Source organism: Leptinotarsa decemlineata, unplaced genomic scaffold (genome assembly GCF_025532065.1).
Source record: "Leptinotarsa decemlineata unplaced genomic scaffold, Ldec_3_MD MMD2_tig00026316_RagTag_RagTag, whole genome shotgun sequence".
In the NCBI taxonomy this organism is placed as follows: Eukaryota; Metazoa; Arthropoda; class Insecta; order Coleoptera; family Chrysomelidae; genus Leptinotarsa; species Leptinotarsa decemlineata.
Window position 1 is genome coordinate 2244310 of NW_027412685.1, and position 22994 is coordinate 2267303.

Sequence of the window (22994 nt, forward strand, 5' to 3'; positions counted from 1 at the left end):
GGATACAACAGTAATATATATATATATATATATATATATATATATATATATATATATATATATTAAATCTGAAGTTTTCACGGATAGGAATATGCTGAACTGGTTTTTCCGTGTATTTGATCCGTGTATGTGATATTATCTCTAATTTCACCGACATTTCGACAAAATCTCATTTGTCATTATCTAGGTTTAATATTCTAATAGTAGAGAGTTTATGGATACTCTATCTCTGAACATGTAACGAATACCATTTTACCAGTATAGTAAGAAGTGAGTTGAGCAGGATCAACAAATTTCTGAACACGTAACAGCACACCTAGATAATGACAAATGAGATGTTGTCGAAACGTCGGTGAAATTAGAGATAATATCACATACACGGATCAAATACCAAATATATATTTTATATATATATATATATATATATATATATATATATATATATATATATATATATATATATATATACATATACAAATATGAAAGTTATTGAGTGTCTTGATATATAAACAGAAGTTAATATCGGACATAGCACTCATGAAAGTGGCAAACCATAGACACGTGTTTCGGGCTTTTGGCCCATCATCAGTATGGTGCAGCCAAGTGTAAGGGATGGGCAACACTTGGTTACCAAAAGATAGAAATACAAATGCACGGAGCCACCAACAGGAGCCAACCGCACACTTGTGGTTTCAGTTGATAGATCTCGTGATGGGCCAAAAGCCCGAAACACGTGTCTATGGTTTGCCACTTTCATGAGTGCTATGTCCGATATTATCTTCTGTTTATATATCAAGACACTCAATAACTTTCATATTTGTATAATTTCCTGGACCCGGATGTCACGCAGGTATCTATAGCTGCCTCCGTGGTGATTTTGATAGTTTTCTTGTGAACACGAGATCTATCAACTGAAACCACAAGTGTGCGGTTGGCTCCTGTTGGTGGCTCCGTGCATTTGTATTTCTATCTTTTGGTAACCAAGTGTTGCCCATCCTTACACTTGGCTGCACCATACTGATGATGGGCCAAAAGCCCGAAACATGTGTCTATGGTTTGCCACTTTCATGAGTGCTATGTCCGATATTAACTTCTGTTTATATATACATATATATATGTATATATATATATATATATATATATATATATATATATATATATATATATACATATATATACACCTCTCGAAGCGAAGCAGTAACTCGTCTTGATAATGACATCTGAGATGAATGGCGAAACGTGGACTATCGAATAGTACACAACGGATGAACACCCGGAAAAACAACACATCATATTCTACCATCCGTGAAAACCTACATTGTAATTTATATATATATATATATATATATATATATATATATATATATATATATATATATATATATATATATATATATAAAATCTGGAAAGGTTAATGCAGTCAAGCTGCTGGAAAATAATTCCATGAAAATCAAAAAATAAATGGATAAGTACTCTTTGATCATTCCCATATTGATTTCAATTTAAGAGCCACCGGTATACAGCTGTTTCAGCCTATTGGGCATCGTCAGTACCGGGCAAGGGTTGTATAGGCTGAAACAGCTGTATACTCTTAAATTGAAATCAATATGGGAATGATCAAAGAGTACTTATCCATTTATTTTTTGATTTTCATGGAATTATTTTCCAGCAGCTTGACTGCTTTAACTTTTCTAGATTTCATATCATTTCTAGAAACATGTGGATTCGTTTTCCGATGGCATTTCAGGTTAGCTTCCCAAATTTCTGCTACCGCAGTTGTCGGTTGATTGGTCAAACCACCAACACTGACATAAAAACTTGGCAAGTTGACTTGGGTGTCACACCAATAGGTGGTTCCACTTATGTTTCGCTTGCGTTTACGCAGCTATTTTTATCAAGTACTTTCTTGGTTTTTTCTCATTTTGTCTTCAATCGAGGACCGCCTGCCCGGTACTGACGATGCCCAATAGGCTGAAACAGCTGTCTACCGGTGGCTCTTAAATTGAAATCAATATGGGAATGATCAAAGAGTACTTATCCATATATATATATATATATATATATATATATATATATATATATATATATATAATTATCATTAATATTAGAACAACAATTTTGTATTGTAATATTTACACAGATACTATTGAACTAATTTCATATATTCTTTTTTTCTTTTTTCGTTGTTTTTTTTTGATATTATTGTCAAGGTATGGTTTTGGTGTCTTATTTTGGTAGGTGGGTTATCATAGTAGGTATATGTTGTATTTTGTATTTGGAACTAGATGTTGGTTTATTTTTGACTGATCAGGTATGAGTTTTCAAGGAAAAAAATATCGGAGAGAATCGTATGTGAATGAAATATGATCTTTCACTCTGACAGATATTTGTTCATTCGGAGAGGAAGTGAATTCGAGCTAAAGTGAATTCCAACGTTCAAGTGGAAGTAGTTTGTTTTCTTCCAGTTCTAGACAGAGATAAACTTCCATGCAAGATCGATACATCTTTGTTAATAGTTTATTTTGAATTAAATTGCTTTCTTTTCTTCTTCGGAAGTTTCCCCACATTTTTCCTGTAGAGATGGAGAAGAAGAAAGCAAAAATATTTTTTCTCCAAAAGATATTGAAGTTATATCAAACATTTATGAAATCTACTTCATCCAATATGACATATACTACAAGGACTGAACAGTCTCGGGGCTAACATATAGATGGCGCTTGCCTTATTGCATTCAGCGCTTTTTTAGTTAGTACTAGCCTTCAACAGAGAGCTGTGGAAATTTCATTGTATTCCACTTATAACTTTGTTAGTTATTGTGCTAAGCGTGACACTACTTTTATTATTTTCAAAACAATGGATCAAAAACAATTTTGTGTTTCAATTTTACAATACTTCTTGATGGGAAAAATACCGTTCAAACGAAGCAATGGCTTGAAAAGTGTCATAAGGACTCCGGTTCATCAGAAACAACAATTAAATGTTGCTTTTCTGACTTCAAACATGGTCATAGAGACACCGATGATGCACAACGCAGTGGACGTACAAATGAGGAGTAACACCAGAAAACTTAAAAAAATCCACAAGTTAGTGTTAGCTGACATTGTGAAGATATCAAGAGAATATGTTGGTTTTATAATGCATGAGCTTTTGACTATGAGAAATCTGTGTTCAAACTGGGTGCCGCGCGAGCTCACTGTCCATATTAAATATGGGATGGATATAATTTTATTATCAAATAAAGTCTTACTGACGTTTTCAAATTCTATTTATTTGACAACTCTAATCAAAATCTTCCTAGTAACAAACTTGATTCAACTAAAAATATTATCAGACATCACATAAACTAAATAGAAAATCTTTATACAGAGGAAATGATAAAAACATAAATTTTATATCTTAACATTCTCCCCCATTTTGAAATTGAAATAAAAAACTAAAGAGAAATTTCAAAATAACATTATAAATTTCACTCGAAACCATAATGAAGCGGATCTCTGACTTTTCCCCCCCTTTTTGTGACTATCTCTTCAATTTTCTCTTTGATGTCTTGCTCCTCTATTATCTAGTCCCCATTAGTTTTACCATTGACTTCAATCATTTTCTTTTCAATTTGAAGAAAATTCTTACAGTCCTGTTCTGTCGTAACTTCTAAAGGATGTAAACGCTGAAATGGTCGAATAAGTTCCCCACTGTTCACTTTTATTTTCGCTATCCTGGGTATGCCATCATTTCCAGGATAAATTTCCAATACTTTTCCTATAGGCCAGTTTATTCGCTTCACATTGTTGCTGCTGACAAGAACAACATCTCCAATTTTTGAACTACCTATTTTCCTTTGACCAGTATGTACGAGTTCGGCTAGATACTCCTTTCTGAGTCGGTTTCGGAGTCCATCTCTTATCTTTTGCAGGTATCTATGTCGTTTCACTAAATGATGTCTGTCTATGATATCGAAATCTGGAGTTTCACTGGTAGATATATCCGAAATAAACATAGAAGGGCTGAGAGGTTTTAAATTATCTTCATCCGAAATATAAGTTGAAGGCTTTGCATTGATTATGGCTTCACAATCGCATAAAGTCGTCATCAATTCTTCATATGTTAAAGTTGCTTTCCCTAAGTTTCTACGAATTCCTAAATTACTCTGACCATGCGTTCTCACCAACCGCCCCACCAAGCGGCTGTTGGAGGATTCTGATGCCATTTGATTTTTCTAACTGTAGAGTAGTCCATAACTTTATTCCAGTCTATCTTCTTCAAATAATTTTTTGCTCCAATAAAATTTGTCCCGTTGTCAGAATATATAACCGAAACTCTTCCTCTTCTCGCTATAAATCGCCTCAGTGATGATGAAAATGCGTCTGTTGATAAAGATTTCACCAGTTCCAGATGCACTGCTCGATATACTTTACAGGTAAACAGTACGATCCAGGACTTCTCTCCCTCTTTCAAGTACAATGGTCCAGCTAAATCTACTCCCGTTATCTCAAAAGCGGACACATTGTTTATCCTATCTTTCGGTAGTGGAGCAAAAGGTGTATTCATGCATTTACTTCTGAATTGTTTGCACTGGACATATTTTTCTATAACATTTTAACAAACTTTCTTCACTTCAGTATCCAACATCTTTCACGAAGTATTCCTAGAAGTGTTTGAGCCCCTGCGTGAAGATGTATTTTATGTTGTTCCTCGATCAATTTTCTACCAATATCATGTTTATATGGTGAAACAACAGGATACTTGAAATCATTACGGTCATCACCCAGTATAAGTTTAGTTTGTACACGTATACTATTGTTTCTGTCTATCATTGAATGAAGATTTCCAATCGATTTCTTATCCAAACCAAAACTTTCCCTACGTATAAGTTTTAAAATACAAAGTTCTGCCATTTCCTTTTCATTGAAAGTTATTCGCCAGTTTTGATTTGATTTTTCTTTAAAGAATTATTATAAAATCTCAAAATATAACCCATCATTTTTACAATTTTCGTTTATTTAAAGAAGTACGAAATGTCTGGAAACATTTTCATTTTGTGCGAAGTTAACAGAAATCATTTTTCACTGTTCAGTATTTATATCCTCCGTTGAACAAATTATTTCTGTATGGGGCCAATTTTCTGGACTATGTTTTAACCACTGAGGACCTTCCCACCACTTTAATTCAATCAGTATATTGGCAGTGCATCCTCGTGATGCAATATCTGCCAGATTTTGGTCCCCTGGTACATGATACCAATCATCAATATCACTGCACGAATTTATTTCTTTCACGCGATTCCCCACAAAAGTATTCCAGGACCCTTTTGTTTTTATCCATGTTAGGGCTTCCATGGAATCACTCCAATAATATGTTTTCAAGTGTTTCATCTCTTCCACTCTCTTAATAGATTGACATAATCTTACTCCAATGACTGTACTTATTAACTCAAGCCTTGGTATTGTGGTGTTTTTGGTGCTATTCTAGATTCAGCCTGAATGAGTTGTAGAACGACTTCCTTATCTGTTTCTGTTCTTAAAAATACATATGATGCATATGCCGCTTTGCTGGCATCGCAAAATACATGAATAAAAACATTTTCCTGAATGAAATGATTTAAATTATTAAGATCTAGGGATTTTATATACATTAGGAAAACGTAATTGTTTCATCCACTCTTCAAATTTATCGATTGTGTCACTAGGTAATTCTCCATCCCAATCAATTTTTAGTGTTCATGTTAACTGTAATAACAGTTTCGGAATCAACGTTACTGGACATGTGGAACCAATGGGATCAAAGATCTTTTGAGCTATTGATAATAAACCTCGTTTCGTTTTAGGTGTAATATTCAAATCAATGAGACTGGAGAAATCACAGTATAGAACATCTCTTTTAGAATACCATGAAATACCTAAAAGAGACACATTTCTTTCATTAAAAAAATCGCCAGCATAATTATCCGATGAATTATATACCCATTGTATGGGATTGAATTTTCCAGTCGACAATAACTCTGATTGACTAATAAAAGTGTCCAATTCTTCAATATTATTGACACTAGTGACACAGTTGTCAACGTAAAACGATGTTTTCAATTTATCAGCAGTGTTTTTCAAATGAATTGATGCCCTACACAAATGATGATTGATAGTTGCACCTAACAAAAAAGGGTTAGGTCGCAAACCAAAAACTACCCGACAGTGCCTGAAGATTTTCTTTTCGGTTTTTGATTCATCTTTCCACCAAAGAAACCTCAAATTGTCCCTTTCATTAGGATTAACATCTATTTGCAAAAAAGCTTTTTCTATATCAGATGTAACTCCTATTAGTCCTATTCAATGAAGGAATCAATTCTAACAGATTGGGACCTTTTTCCAAACATGTATTTAGTGAATTTCCGTTATTATTCTTTGTTGATGCGTCGAATAGCAGCCTAATTTTAGTAGTAATACTATTTTCTTTAATAACGGCGCGAGGCCTATTAATTGAATCTTCCCTAACTTCTTCTATAATACCTAATGATTCCCATTCTGCAAAAACCTTACTATAATCTTCAAAAACTGATTAACTTTTTTGTTGAAGACAATAATCTTGCTTTAGCTATTTCTTTATTGTTAGAAAGTTTTGAATGACCTTCTTTCCAAGGAAGATTTACTTGATATCTACCATCATCTGTCTGCAAAATCGTTTCTTTAAAATACTTTTTCGTTTTAAAATCAATAATTTCTTCTGGTGTGGTATTTGCGGGCTTTTTTATACCCAAAACATCTAATTCCCACAAATCAGCAATAGAAAAATCAGTAAAACCGGAAAAAATAAGATTGTTACTTGTATTATGAACTTGTTGTCCCATTATAGTCCATTCAAGATGCGTTTCTATGGCAACAAGTCTATTATTCAAAGTTTCAATATACCCTGTAATTAAATTTTCAAAAATATCTGCCCCTAGCACCAATTCAATTTTTTGTGGAGGATTATGTATACTGATATCACATAAAATAATGTTTATAATATCTTTTTCTGTTCCAATACTGATAATTTGCAAGTGAAGTAATTTTTAATGTCACTCATTGCGATATCGTATATATTATGGAGATTAGGAGACGATTGAAAACCACCAAAAACATCTTCTATAATATTTTCCTTTCCTGATGGCTTGAAATTCAAATCTTTTGCACATTTCGATGAAATATATGATCTTTGAGAACCGGAATCCAGCAAAGCCCTGACAAGTTAATGTTTACAATTATTTGTCACTTTGACAATAACAGTTTGTAAGAGTGTGTCAGTTGAAAAATTACTTGTCAAAACATTTTCCAATTATTGTTTGGAATTTTCATCTGGTTGAACCTTTTTTAAATCTAAATCACAGCACATTATTGGAAAATGTTTCCGTGCGCACATTAAACATCTTACAAAAGCTTTGCAATTTTTGCTGATATGATTATTTTCCACAACTTGCTTCCAAAAAAGTTTTTGTGCAGCAAAACAATCTTGACTTGCATGGGTACTATTATCACAAGATATACAGTTTGGTTTCTTACCTTTGGAGGAATATGCAATGCTGCAGCAGAATATAGTTCAGGCTCACCTTGCAGTAAACGTTTTCCCTTACTATTATGTTTCGGCTGCTCCTTTTCAATTTCAAAACTTATTTTTGCCAAATTTATTCTTTCTTCTGAATCCACCTCGGTTCTCAAGAAATCTAACAACATTGTAAGATAGTTATCAGAAGCAAAAGTATCTCTTTTATTTCTACTATGTATTTTCACCTTCGAACTACGATGTCTTTACCAAATCTTGAGTAACTCACTCGGAAGTGCGGATTCAACCAATGGGAAAAGCATTGCAGCATACTTTTCAGTTGTCTCACCTAATGACTCTAACGCTTGTAATTGAGTCTCCAAACTATCGTATGAAGATGATAATGACATACCTGTCTTATTTTTGTTTACCTGTTGAAGAAATAGGTTCAGCAACTCTCTCACATAAACCTCAATCAGAAATTCGTCTCTAGCGAACCGTACTTTCAACTGGTCAAGTGCTTTTTTTGTAGTTTGTGCCGGATGGAGGAAAATTTTCCACAAGTTCTCGTGCTGGTGATCCCTGTTCCATTGTCTGCACCAAATACTGAAACTTGTCTTCTAAATCGATATCTTCATCCTGGTCTATCTTTTTAAACTGTCCCCAGAACCCGATCCAGCTTTTTACATTTCCGTCGAATTTGGTCAGCTCTAACTTTGGCAATCGGAATTTTCGATTAATTTTTTCACCATAAGAAATGTGTGAACTGGTTCCACAATCTGCTGGCATTTAGTTATCTGCCAATCGAATTTCGCATTCAGATTTATATTTGATTATTTCAGCTCTATAAAACTCCATATCATCGAACTCTTGTTGAACTTCGGCATCGTTGAACTTTCCGGAAAATAACTGCTCCTTGAAGTTCTCATCAATAGTGAATATTCGATCACTCTTGTCTTCCAATTGTCTCAAGAGTGATAGTATTTGTGCCTTACCCGTTTGCTTCGTACCCAAGGCTACATCTAGGCCGCTGCTAGTATTGCGAAAATGTCTTCGCAGCTGCTGTCTTTCTTTCTGGATAATATCCATCATCAATAACTTAGTCCTGTCACGGTCGCCACTATTTTAAATATGGGATGGATATAATTTTATTATCAAATAAAGTCTTACTGACTTCTATTCTATTTATTTGCCATCTCTAATCAAAATTTTCTTACTAACAAACTTGATTCAACTAAAAATATTATCAGACATCACATAAACTAAATAGAAAATCTATATACAGAGGGAATGATAAAAACATACCTTCTAAATCTAACATTCGACCAAAAACAAGAACATCTTCATGTTTTTGAACAGCCTTTGCTTATGTTTAAACATAGCGAACCGGAATTTTTTTGTCTATGTGTGACAACGCATGGAACATGGTGAAGTGATGTACTTCACAAAACTATCTTCATCTGAGTGAAGAGCAACTGGTGAACTTCGTTCAAAGCGCCCGAAAGCAAAACAATCGGTTGGAAAAGTTATGGCCTCGGTATTTTGGGATATGCGTGGTGTGATATTCATCGACTATTTCGAGAAGGGAAATACCGTAAACAGTGAATATTATTCCGGAAAAAACGACCTCATTTGAAGAAAAAGAAAGTACTGCTTCATTAAGACAATGCACTGTGTCACACGTCAATGAAAACGATGGCAAAATTGCATAAAATGGCTTCCATATTCATCAGATTTGGCACTCAGCGACCACTGGCTATTTGCAGACCTCAAAAAATGCTCACCTGTAAAAAATTTCGATCGAATGGAGAGGTTGTTGCTGAAACCGAGGCCTATTTTGAGGCCAAAGATAAATCGTTCTACAAAAGTGGTACTGAAATGTTGGAACGGCGCTGGAATGATTGTGTGGCTCGTAAATGAATGAAGTGAATTTGAACAAAAAAAAACGCGTCTTCTCTCTTAGGCCCGGGATTTTTCAGCCCAAGTGTTATTATGTGAACCAAACGACTGACAATTCCTAATTTTTGAAAGATTGTTAAAACATCATAATTATTGTAAAAAGCATGCTTCTTCAATGATTATCAAGTTCAAAGAAAATAGTATCAACTATCTTGAATCACCAATTAATATTGAAAAAAAATCATTTTCAATGAACGTATTCTAAAAAAACTTTATTGTGTGATTTTTACTAGACAGTTTCAGAAAAACGCAACACGTGTTTCGCCGTACAATGGCTTCCTCGGGCGTGTCTTAATAAAGTGTTGTTAGAATACGTTAGTTATGGATTTTCATCAAGTATCTGCCGATTTTCAATGAATGTAAATAAGCAACAAAACATATTCGAGAGTTGGTATATCCCAGGATATTAGAAAATCGCTATGAAAATCACGAGAGTAATTATGTTAATTACCTGACAACGCGTTTACAAAAGAATTCAAGAGTCGTGACATAACTTTGGCGTATATTCATTCTCACTACATTAATAATGGTTTGTAAGGTCGGGAAAATAATTTTATTGTTTTACGTAACGCATCAGTAACAAAACCTATCTACATTATTATTGTTACGAACAGTCAACCGAGTGAATGTCGACACATTACTCATATATTTTTTATAAATTGATGAAGGCATGAATGATATTTTCGCTTTTTATTTCAGTTCAATGAGTAGATAGCAATAAAAAAACAAGAGCTTTACAACCACAAGTAGGTAACGAAAATTATTACACAATTGAAAGGTGAACATGACCCATTCAATACTATTTTGTGGCTGTTTTTTCAAATAATTCTTCGGAACTTTGAATACAAGTGAAATGGAAATGAAACACCAAAAATATTTTATTTCATAGATAATTTCACGGCATAAATGTTTGAATATGATTTAGGGCATTCTACCACTGCGGTAATGCATACATGGTATAATCTGGAGGTCCAATTGACACACTATCTTTACAGTTCAACATCTGTCTTTCGACAATAACTTTTTGACAGATCCGTATCGTAGAATTATTCGTAGAATGTTTATTTGGAAAATATTTCCCTAGGCCCACGGTCCAAATTTACGGTGCAAACAATATTGTGTGACTTTAATCTCTATAGCAGTTGAATTTTGTCAAAAGCTTCACACAAAATTCATAAAACCCTGCTATTTTTTCCGGGTCTTCTTCATAAGCCCTCGACACAATCAGTGAATAACAATAATTATTCGTTTATGTTGATGGTGACAATTTGTTATATTTCCAACTTTTCACATGTACAAAGTCACCATCCATTTTGCATCATATGTGATGATAGATAGGTGAAATTTATTCAATATATATTCAGTTTCTCTTTCTTCATCAATATACTAAAAAAGTGAACGTATCCATTAGATTTATGTTTTGGATTCATTTATAATCAAACGGCTACATGTATCTGTTCAATTCAATGTTTTTCTTGGTCTTGTGAATCTGAACCTTCAAAGGAGTTCTTCGCGATGCAAATGGTATATTTCGTATATATTTTAAAGTGATGATAATAATAATAATAGAATATGCAGAATAAAATATAACGAAGTTACATCAAGTAAAAAACATTTTATTATATACAATATACATTCAAATACATATAAATAATACACACATTATGTACGGTCACTTTTATAGAAGTCTTCCACTGAATAAATGGTCCAATCAATTAAAAACTCTTTGAGGTTAGTTTTGAACTTTTTGATATCAGAGAATTTTTTTAGAGAGTACGTAGACAATTGAAAAGTCTTGCTCCGGCCAAAAGGGAGGCTTTTCATAGCTTGAAGTCCTATGTTGTTAAATTTTAATTAAATTGTGGGATATCGATGACACTGCGGATTGGACTCGTAGTCAATCATATTTTTCCACGTATAGACCAAACAACCATAGATATAACTTGCTGGGAAACTCAAAATTTTATTTTGTTTAAATGAGGGCCTACATGATTCGGTTCTATCTAAAGCAAATTCAAATCCAAGATAGAGTGGATGTAAACATTGACATTCCCTACGCACATGATATTGAAAATCCCAAGAATTGGCCAGGGTCGTATTCAGAACCAACATCTTGTTGATCGCAAATGCTATATCATACTCAGGAAAACTTTTTTATAATAACTAGTGAAATGTACAAGTTTTGCAGTTTAACAGGAAAAATACAGATATGTGTAATATAAAAAGATTTTCATTGGATTTTTCACAGCGCACTCAAGCATTATATGAAAAGTGACGTAATTATTTCTTTATTGATGGATGAATTTGTCTCTTCATCAATAGTGTCATCCTCACCAATCTGAATTATCAGTGGCTCGATTTATGCCTCTTTTATGTTATCAAGCTTCCACATCTTTGTCTCGACTTCCGATATCACATGCCGAACACATTTCTCCCATTTCTCCGCTGTGACTCTTTTCAAAGCCTCATCAAAAAGTACTTTGAGATCTGCAAATTTGAACGTGGTGTTATGCTGACCTACAAAATTCTTCACATCCGCCCATATTAACTCGATGGGATTGAGCTCGCAGTGGTATGGAGGCAGGCGAAGGACAATTTTGTTTTGGCCTGCTGCCATCCATCTCATCGACTATATATTTTTGATATTCAAGCTGGCGCTCCTTGACAATTTTTAGTAGCTGTACTCTTAGCATTGAGTCTTCAAAGCTAATATTCTTTGATCGCAGCCAATTTTGGATTTCAACCTTCTTTGAAGACGTTGTCGGAATCTTCTCTAACCGTCGCGAATGATAAGGTGCATTGTCCATTACAATCACAGCATTATCCTCCAGATGGGGTAGAACTTTGGAAAACTACTGTTCGAAAGATTCACCGTTCATTTCTTCGTGATAATCTCCAGTTTTTTCGACTCGAAACACCACAGCCCTTCAGCAACAAACCCATTCTCACTGCCGTTTTCCTTTACCTGAAATTATGAAGAGGTATGTAGGTAAATAAAAAAAATACGAGGGTTACTTTTTATATATTGAGATTGAGGCAGGTCTCAATATAAATATAAGTTAACCTGATGGATTTGTTAATCCGGTCGATAATCCATCTAGAAAGGCCCTCCTAGATGAGGTCACAGTTTCATCGACCCATACTTTAGGGATAGTATGACCAGCATTAACCCAGGATTCATCCATATAATAAATTGTTCTCTGTTGTTCCCTATAATATTCAATTTTGGTCAAATACTCTCTTCTCCATAACACAATTTCCTCTCTATCCAATAATAAACTATTGCGCCCTCGTTTTTTCCATACAAAATTCAAATGTTTCGATACTTTATGGAATGTTGACCACTTAAAACTTGGCAATAAAACATCTTCATTTATTTCTGTGAGTACTTTGTCTATCGTGGATATTTCATTTCTGAAAAAGTACCCATGCACTTTCCTCCTGATTGTATGTTTATCAGCATCATCTATTGATTTTATAATGATTTGACGATTCTGATTTGTATTCTGTTTGGAAAATGTATGATTTTGTTTATATTCCCGTAAAACATTGTGAATCGAAGCGCAACACACTCCAATTTTATCGGAAACTTTCGATACGACTTCGTCGACAGTCGATGTCTCAATTTCTTCCATCTCTTTCTTGAACACATTTAAAATCACTTCTTTCATCTCAACACTCAAATGTCTTTTTTTGGATCTTTTCCTGGCTGGACTCAGAGGATAGCTCATAGTGTCAATGTCTGTACTGGACATCTTGGAAAACAATGTTGAACAATATACTATAACGCACGCCACACAAACGACTGATTACAACCCTGTGCTGGTACTAGTATCAAGAAGGCGAATTCACCAATGAACGCTGCCCTTTCCATATGACACTGGGCGATCACGTGAACATCACCCTTCGGTTTTGTTTTGTTTTACTCTATCTTGGATTTGGAGAGACTTTAGGTGAAAAATTAGGCGAAGAATCCTTTTCTGAGCTATGAAAACACGATCCGATCTTTACTCTGGCAGGTCATTAATGTATAGCAGAAATATTAACAGCCCCGAAATGGATCCCTGTGGAACTCCAAGTGGAGTGACAAACATGTCCGAATCAACACCATTTCATCTAACGTATACCCTTTTATACCTTACATATGATAATATCCAGTTTTAAAATATTCCACGAAGAAAAAGAGTGCACCGACATACTTTTCTTTGTCAACATTGTTGTAAATCTGTTCAATGAAAGTAGCAGTCTCTTCTTCCGTCGATCCATTCAGACAAACAACTACTGAAACTCAAAATATTATTACTCAACAAAAAATCAAGCAATTTATTATGCATACATTTTTCGATGGTTTTGCTTATAGAACTTGGAATCGTGATGGGTCGATAATTGTTCAGGGTCAGCGGGTCATTTTTCTTAAATATAGGAATAATTTTTCCTATTTTCAAAGTATCCGGACATGGTTTTTTTGTTCGACAGACTTATTTAGTATGTAACTAAGTGGTTCCGAAATAGACGAGGCGACAAACTTAAAATATTATTAGGTAAGTGGTCAAAACCTACAGATATTTTATTTCTCATGCAAATAATTACATTATACACCTCTACTGCAGTGCAGTGCAGTGTTAACCAGTATAAGTTTTTAATCGTCTACTCTCCTCTTTAATTTCATCTGTTACACATCCATTACTTTTAAATTCTAGGTAAATTTCTAATTTTAACTGGTGGACAGTGAAGGTCTGAAGCGTATGTTATATTGACAAAATGTTTGTAACATTCATTGACGTCAAGGTTACCTTCATATACAGACTGGTAATCCTCGGTGCTTAGAATCCTAGCAAATTAGGGTCATGCATAATTCGTTTTATAAAGATTTTTTTCATTCTGTGTACTTTCATTATTGATATTCTCAATTTTTAAACAAATATCAATCCAAAATGATCACTAATGTTGAGATACTCAACATAGTTGTTACATATGGAGTATTCCAGATTTGATGCAAAATAGTCGATTTGTGTGCCAGAGGTTATGAGGGGGTGAACCGCTTGGTAACGTAACGCGTAACGGCGCCAGTATGTCTGGCTTCCCTTTCTCCTCACCCTTACCCATAGCGCTGACCATATTTCGGAAGAACGATTCTCTCTCCTCGCTTGATATGACTCAGTATTCAGTGTGCGATCAACATATAGTGTCAATTTTAAAACTTACAATGGGCTATATCTCACGAACAAAAGCTGATTTCGAAAAATGCTTGAAACCGTTTCCAGGATAGTAAGGGGGAACTAAAGTGACATGAAAGAGAACTCATCCCCATCAACCCCATAGGCCCACCCACCAAAACACAAAAAGTTTAAATTGCGAACCCCTTTTTGTGATACATCATTGAAAATACTATAAAAAATGCTATCCAATGGTATAAATAATTATTGTACAGAGTGAAGCAAAAATTGTGAAACTTTGGCTTGAATGGATTATTCAATGAGGTTTATGTTGAACTGCAAATTTATTAAAAATATCAATTCAGTAAATGTTCAAGGTGTGTTCCGTTGTTTTGTAAACGATAATACAGCGTATTTTCAAATTCTGCACGAACTTTGGCAAATATTATTCTAGTAATGGCGCGACATGCTTGCTTAATTCTCTTTCGCAATTCCCCAAATGACGCAGGTTGAGTTTCATAAACAACTGACCTGAGGTGACCACACAGAAAAAAGTCAGGTGGCGCCAAGTCTGGTGACCTTGGTGGCCACTCAATGGGACCTCTCCTTCCAATCCATTTGTTCGGATAATTAATATCCAACCAGTGCCTAACTGGAGCTACATAGTGAGGAGGTGCTTCATCTTGTTGGAAGTGCAGCAAATCGTCGTCTACAGCTAGGTTGCCATGGTTGTCCCTGGTTCTCTAATTCATGCACAATTAAAGGTTCGATGGTGTTTTCCAGCATATCGAGATGAATGTCGCCACTCAAATTGCCTGGTATGAATAAGGGAGCAATTATAGCATCGCCTAATATTCCTGCCCAAACATTCAGTTTTTCAGGATATTGAGTGTGACCTTCTCTGAATCGATGCGGCTTCGCATTTTCGGTTCAACGCGAATTCTTTCTGTCATGAGTTCACAAAACTCAATTCGTCGGTCTGGATCATCATCGCCTAGTTCTTGAAGAATTTGTGTTTTGTACGGGTGAAACTTATGTAATTTCAACACCTTTCTAACCGACTCATGTGAAAGTCCTGTCACTGCAGATTCTTGACGTGTTGATGCAGTAGGCTCCATTGCAAAATTTCCAAGGACCTCAAATTGAGTTGCTTCATTCAGAAATCTTGGGGCATTCCTTTTTTTATTTTCCACTGATCCCGTTTCTCTAAACTTTTCAACTAAATCGCGGACTTACATTTTTGTTCGGATGCCTTTCATGAACTATTTGAGCTGTTTTTAAATAACACGGGTTCTGGGAGGCAAATATGGAAATTATCCTCACGCGCTCAGGTATACTGTAAACCATAGTGACAACTACAGCTGAATGACAGTACAGATTGTATAAATGATGAAAAGTAATGACATTTAAAAGTCTCAAACAAACCAAAAATTATTGACTCTGACAGAACCCAAAAAACAGATCTTTCCAACTTGTTTTGCAAAAACGGCAAATTAAGTTTTTATTTAACAAAAAAGTATCAACGGACACTTATCATTCAAAATAATAGTCCGGGAGGTAGCATTACAAATTAAAAAGTCATAGTAAACCGGCTGATAATAAAGTTCGTCCAGACTTTGACAATACGCTGTATTATTGTTCAAAAAACAGCGGAACTCACTTTGAACATTTACTCAATTGACATTTTCAATAAATTTGTAGTTCAACAAAAACCTCATTGAATATTCCTTATAAGCCAAAGTTTCACAATTATTGCTTCACCCTGTACAATTATCATTTGTACCAATGGATAGCATTTTTTATAGTCTTTTCAATGATGTATCATAAGTAGGGGTTTGCAATTTCAACTTTTTGAGTTTTGGTGGGTGGAGCCTAGGGGGTTGATGGGGTTGAGTTCTCTTTCATGTCACTTTAGTTCTCCCTCACTATCCTAGAAACGGTTTCAAGAATGTTTCGATATCAGCTTTCGTTCGTAAGATATAGCCCATTGTGAGTTTAAAAATTAACACAATGTATACTGTTGATAGTGAGCAAACAACGTAAAACTATCACCGCTTTTGAAAGCGATTAAAGAGAATTTGATGAAACAAGCAGAAAATGATCTTTGGAACAAAATTTCCTAAATTTACTTTCAAAATAAAACACGCAACGGCTTAAACGCGCGTATGTATATATACATATTGCTTATGATTACTGTAAAAATCTAACCAGCAAGCACGTAAGTAATATTCTTTCATTATGTGAAACATGGCTTAAAAATGATGATATAATTTTGTGTATGTACGTTATTAGTATCATTATTTAAGTGACAATTGGCTTATGGTAGCTATAATATATGTACGTTCACAAAATAATCACTAAAATATTTTATTAATAAATACTCTGTTCATATCATTTTAATATACATAAAATTAAAGTAAGCTTGTCTCAAGTTGAACAATGTCAAAATCAAATAGATCAACTTAGATTAGTTGTCGGGCGTCCGGAGACGCACACGTTTTTTTTTTTTGATAGAATGGATATACTCCCTGAAACTCGGATATAGAGGGTGTAACTGAATGAGTGTAAAACATTCAAGGAGGTGATTCCTCATCGAAAAAAAAGATAGGATCTTTCATATAAAGAAACTTCATTGGAACATCCCTTGTTGAGATACAGCCCCTTAAAGGGGGTACATAAAATTTGTATAATAATTTTTTCACAAGCACTGAAAAAGTTACAATATTGAAAATAACTTGACGTTTTGTACTACCAAAAAGACACTTGGCCAGTAATTTTTTTGTTTTACCCCATGGTTGTAAGGGGTGGAATATCCAACCCCTAAAATTTATTTCCAATGTAACGTTTTGTCTAATTATTTGTTTACCATTTAAAGATGTATTTTCCATAGCCTGTTTCATTCTAAACAAAAAATGTGTCGTGGGTTTTTTGCCCAAAATAAACCAGCTCGCAGCAAAAAATTATTTTACGAACAACTACAGAGATACATCGTCATAAATGTGAACTGGATTTATTGTTATTTTGTAGTTGGTACCTGCATTAAACGATTGAAGGGTAATAAACAAAACTAATTTATTAATAACAAAACGCACAAAACATGTAGAAATAATAGTGAATGTTCAATATGTCTACCTTCAGACATTACGCATGCGTCTATACGGCGGCGCATTGAGCCACGTATTCGCTCAAATATTCCTGGAGTATCTCTGATTATCCTGCACGCATCGATGATGCGGTTTCTTAAGTCTTCTACATCGCGAACAGGAGTACGATAAACCAAATGCTGTAAATGGCCCCAAATAGAGAAATCGAGAGGATTGAGATCCGCGGATCGAGCGGGCCAGTTCTGTGGTCCTCATCGACCTATCCACTGATTTGCATATGTTTCAGTTAAATGCTGACGTGCTACTTGACTAAAATGGGTGGGAGTCCCATAATGCATAAAAAACATATCCCTTCTGACGCCCAAAGGAAGTTCCTCCAGCAGTACTGGATGCACTTCTCTCAAATATTGAACGTATGCCTCACCATTTAATCGAAGAGGTAGAAAATGAGGCCCAATTAAATCATCATGATGGTTAGTTTCGACAATAGCGTAAGGGTTTTCATCAGCCCATATGTGGTAATTATGAAAATTAATAATCTTGTTCCGAGAAAAACTAAATTCGTCTGTGAATTCTATCGTCTTCAGAAAGTCACAATTTCTTCTAATCATTTCCAGCATCCAATTGCAGAATTCAAGACGGTTCAGAAAGTCTCGTGGTAACAGTGCCTGTACTCGTTGCAGATGGTAAGGGTATGTTCCTTTAAAATTCGAAATACCGTCATATGATCAACATTTAACTGGAAAGCAATCTTTCTAGTAGTGGTAGTAGGTTGTTCTTCAGTCAAATTAAGTACTGCTTCCTCAAGCTGTGGTGTTCGTACTTCTCGATGGCGACCACAATCCTGCGTTCTTTTGTCGAATGAACCATATTCTTGTAATCGTTGATGAAGTCGAGCAAATATTCTATGTGAAGGATGCTACCGTTGAGGATACATTTCAACATATCTTCTAGAAGCTTCTAACCCATTCCCTGCGACAGACCGTACACGTAATGCATATCAGCCATTTCCTCATTTGTGTATGCCATTTTAATAACAAGTGAATTATTAAAGTGACAAATTAAGAACAGAACAACAACTCACAATTAGTATTAATTCAATTTCGAAAATTCACAAACTGACAGCTTCATACCAGTTTAATTGTCACTATCGCTAATAGCGACCTACTAGATAGATTAGTTTCGTATTTTCGAATTTATGACGATGTATCTCTGAAGTTGTTCCTAAAATAGTGATTTGCTGCGAACTGTTTTATTTTGGGCAAAAAACCCAAGAAACATTTTTTGTTTAGAATGAAACAGGCTATCGGAAATACATTTTCAAATGGTAAACAATGGTAAACAAATAATAAGACAAAAAGTTACATTGGAAATATATTTTAGGGATTGCGTTTTCCACCCCTTACGAACATGAGGTAAACCAAATAAATTTCTGGCTAAGTGTCATTTTGGTAGTAGAAAACGTCAGGGTAGTTTCAATATTGTAACTTTTTTAGTGCTTGTGGAAAAAATTGTTTTACAAATTTTATGTCCTTTTAAGGGGCTTTATCTTAACAAGAGATGCTCCAATGGAACTTCTTTGTATGAAAGATCCTATCTTTTTTTCGATAAGGAATCACCTCAAATGTTTTACACTTATTCAGTTACATTCTGTATAAAAGCACCAACTGAACTGTTAACAATATCTGAAATTCTAAGGATGTACAAATTAGAAATATGGTGGAAAAGATTTGAAATTGAGCTACGACTTTTCCATTGATAGTATCCATAATAGTCTTTGGAGATTGTTATATTCAAAGCATTGTTGAAATTCGAATTGGGATGTTCTTTTAGGAGAGTAGAGTATGGATTTTGGATCAGAAATTATACTAATAATTTACTTTAACGTTTTCATTGCCAAATTATGATCAGACAATACCGTGAGAATCAAAGCGATATCAGGTATTCGAATATCAAACTCATTTGAAATAAAAAATATATCAGGGTATATATGTACGAGGTCTGTTAAAAATTAAGGGTGATATTCACTTTTCTCAAAAAATATTTATTCATTTTTCAATTTCTATTTTGTCCCCTTCAAAGTAAACCTTCTTAGATATAATAAACTTGTGCCAGCGGTTTTTCTAATCCTCGAAGCAGTTCCTATATATGCACTTATTGGTATGTCGTTTAGCTCTCTCAGCGACTCGCTTTTTATCTACTCAATCGTCGCAAATCGCCGTTGTTTCATGGATCGCTTCGATCTTGGGAACAGGAAATAGTTGCATGGGAGCAAATCTGGTGAATACGGTGGCTAAGGCATGATTACGCTGCTGTTTCAGGCCAAAAACTAACGAGCAAGCATGACGAGTGAGCAGGTGAATTATCGTGATGCAGAACTCGTGAATTGTTTTTCCACAATACCAGACGTTTTATTCGTACCCAACCAGCAAAGTTGTTTTATAATTCCATGGTGTTGCAACGGTTTTATTTTATTAGTATTTTTATAATTACTTTCAAAATGCTAATTGATTGTATTAGATGATCGGTGAACACAATACAGTTGTAGATAATAAAAGTGTTTTATAAATTTGTCATAGAAATGTTTATGAAATAAAATTGAAAAACCATTATAAAATAGTCAGGAGATTATCACAGAAACGTTTTTACAACTAACTTATAAAACTTATTTTCCTATAAAAGTGAATTGTTTTGTAGCAGTTTTATAACACTTTTCTGCGAGATTTTATGATAGTTATAAAACTATTTCAAGCTTATTTTATAACTGTTTTCTGTAGCTTTAACGAAATTATTTTATTAAAATGCTTTCAGACACAATTTTATCTTCATTACTATATTGTCACTTCAATGATAATTTCCCAACTATTTTATAGTAAGGTATATTTACTACAATTCCAAAACACTAACATAACTGTTATAAAATCAAATTGCTTTTGATAATATATATTTGCTGCCACAAAGAATAAAATGCAGCATTTGAGAACAACAAGCTGACATCGATTCCTAATCACAGCTTTGGAAAATTCTTCAAAATTTTAGTTGTATTTAGTGAGAATATTTTTGTTGAGTTATTCAAGTGTGGCACCATCGATGTCGTGGTGGAAATTAGTTCTTCAGCAACTTCTAAATATTTGATTTTTGTTGAATATAGGTACCCCATAAGTAAATTCAATACTTTCAAGGCATTGGGCTTTTTCACACTCTGGCTTTTTCACACTTTTTGTGACAACTTGTTTGAATGAAAATAACCCTGCTTGCTTTTTGGGTTGCATAGAATTGATAATTTCATCTTGTTCTGTATCGTCATTCTTCAGCATTCGTTCTAATAGGTCTTCTTCAGCAATTTGATAGGTCATCAAATGACTTTGTTTTAGTTTATACATCATTGCCAACCAACTGGCTTCGGGCATAAAATTGTGGTTCCGTATTAGCTTATCAGCATCAATTTTTGGCTATGAGAGTTGGTTATTATTTACCCATGATGACGGAACTATGGTGAACATATATACCTAAAACGTAGATGAAATGAGTCAAATCCAGCTTCAAAAACACAAAACTATCAACTGAAAATATAGGCCTGAATTATCAAATATCTGGTCAATTATTGAAGCTAATTAAAAGATATATTCTGACATCAAAAACTTACCCGTCATTTCCACTAAACGCACGACAAATTAAATATCAACAATATTTAACCCGCGTTCATATAGGTTATGTCTAATATAACATGTATTTAGCATTAGACAACGAATATTTATCATAAAAAAGGTAATATGTGATGGATATAAGTAATTTGTATTATAAGAGTCTCCAAAGTGTCATTTATTAGCAAAAATGTTGCCAACTAACTTATAAACAATCACAATAGTTGTGTACCGACAGCAGAGCCACAGCGGAGCAGAAAGGCAAACAAATATTAATAGGGCCGTATTCTTAGTATTCTGTGTAAAAAAACCATCAAAATAACGGGATGCTTAGTTGTGTTTCGAAAAAATATTTCATATAGAAATGAGTTGTTAGGGTTGGATGAGAGTTCAGTTTCAGCAGCTAAACCATACAAGGTGATTCACGGCATTTAATTCATTTGGGAGTATCTAGGTTTCCGATAATTATGTGATTTGAGCGTATGCGTTCGCGTTCAAATTCAATTGTATAGGTTCGCTATCCGCTTTCTATAATTAATTCGTGACAGTATTCGTATCCATAAGTATTCGTTAGTGTAAATGGCTTTGATGTTGGGATGTTGACTAATTGACGTATGATTAATTTTTGTGGTGGGTTCGAATATACTCTATCTGTAAAAAATATTTTTTTATAATTTTTTGTTTAGTGAAAGAAGGGATAACGGTTGGTTTGGGTTAGTTTGGTTCTGTTTCAGTTATTTCAGAAAAACCATCTATTAAAAAATATACGGTCGGAAATCTTAATAGTGGGTCTAGAACGGTTTGGTGTTGGGAGAAAACTCCAGTATTATGAGGTAACACTCTTGCAAAATACTTCCATATTTTTAATACATTGTAGCTTACGGCCAAAAAAATATTGAAAACTCATTTTTATAAATTATAATTAATTGATACATTTTGTCAATAACTAATAATCAGTTTCTATTCATCCTTAATTTTAGACACTATGATATGCATATACTAGTGTATTAATTTATACTTTCAATTTGATAATAATTCCATTGTGTGGATACTGTAGTGGATTTTTCAGTTTGTATCCCGAATATATAAATAAAAATAAATAATAACTCAATGGCGGCCATTTTGAACATTTATTGGAGGGTATATAATAGTTTTAGATTCAGTTCAAGGTGTTTCAAATAGACGAAGAAATGACTTGGTGTTCCATAAAAAAACTTTCTGTAAGCTTTTTAAGTCGCCCTGTATATTGGAAATACTGATAAAACACTTTAAATTATCCCACCTAACCTAGTGCTTCAATTTTTTCTTGCGATAATCAGGAAAAGGTTATGATAATGGTTAAACCCCCTCGTTTAGCCTTTATAATCGATGAAAGAAACTTTTTAGTCAAAAAATCAAAGACAGATAATATTCATCCAAACTATATGTGAGAAATCTTTCATTCATACTAGCACTTTTGTAAAAACCTAAAGCTTTAAAAGTAGTCCGACTCTGCCGCAATACCATCACTCCCAGAACTAAGTGTTTCTTAACAGTTTTATAGGGGTAAATACGTTGAAATGCTTGCTACTGATACCAATTCATTTTATAGAACGACGCCATTTGTAATGATAGCCATCCGGGAT

General features: G+C 34.1%; 2 protein-coding genes across 2 annotated transcripts; both read right to left on the reverse strand.

Moving 5' to 3' along the window:
• Positions 1-3562: 3562 nt before the first annotated feature.
• On the reverse strand, positions 3563-4087 carry LOC141485328 (uncharacterized). Its single transcript, XM_074181821.1, has one exon. It carries the CDS (start codon positions 4085-4087, stop codon positions 3563-3565), a length of 525 nt encoding a protein of 174 aa, XP_074037922.1.
• Positions 4088-4146: 59 nt separating this feature from the next.
• LOC141485339 (uncharacterized) lies at positions 4147-7585 on the reverse strand. The gene is made up of 2 exons (XM_074181831.1): positions 5093-7585; positions 4147-4361 (listed from the first exon to the last, which is right to left on the reverse strand). Exons 1-2 carry the CDS (start codon positions 5367-5369, stop codon positions 4159-4161), a joined length of 480 nt encoding a protein of 159 aa, XP_074037932.1. The 5' UTR covers positions 5370-7585; the 3' UTR covers positions 4147-4158.
• Positions 7586-22994: the final 15409 nt, after the last annotated feature.

Coding starts and splice junctions, on each gene's coding strand:
- LOC141485339 (XM_074181831.1), bottom strand. CDS start 5,369: ATGAAACACTTGAAAACATATTATTGGAGTGATTCCATGGAAGCCCTA. Junction 4,362..5,092: donor GCCCCATACAGAAATAATTT/GTTCAACGGAGG, acceptor CTTTATCAACAG/ACGCATTTTCATCATCACTG.
- LOC141485328 (XM_074181821.1), bottom strand. CDS start 4,087: ATGACGACTTTATGCGATTGTGAAGCCATAATCAATGCAAAGCCTTCA.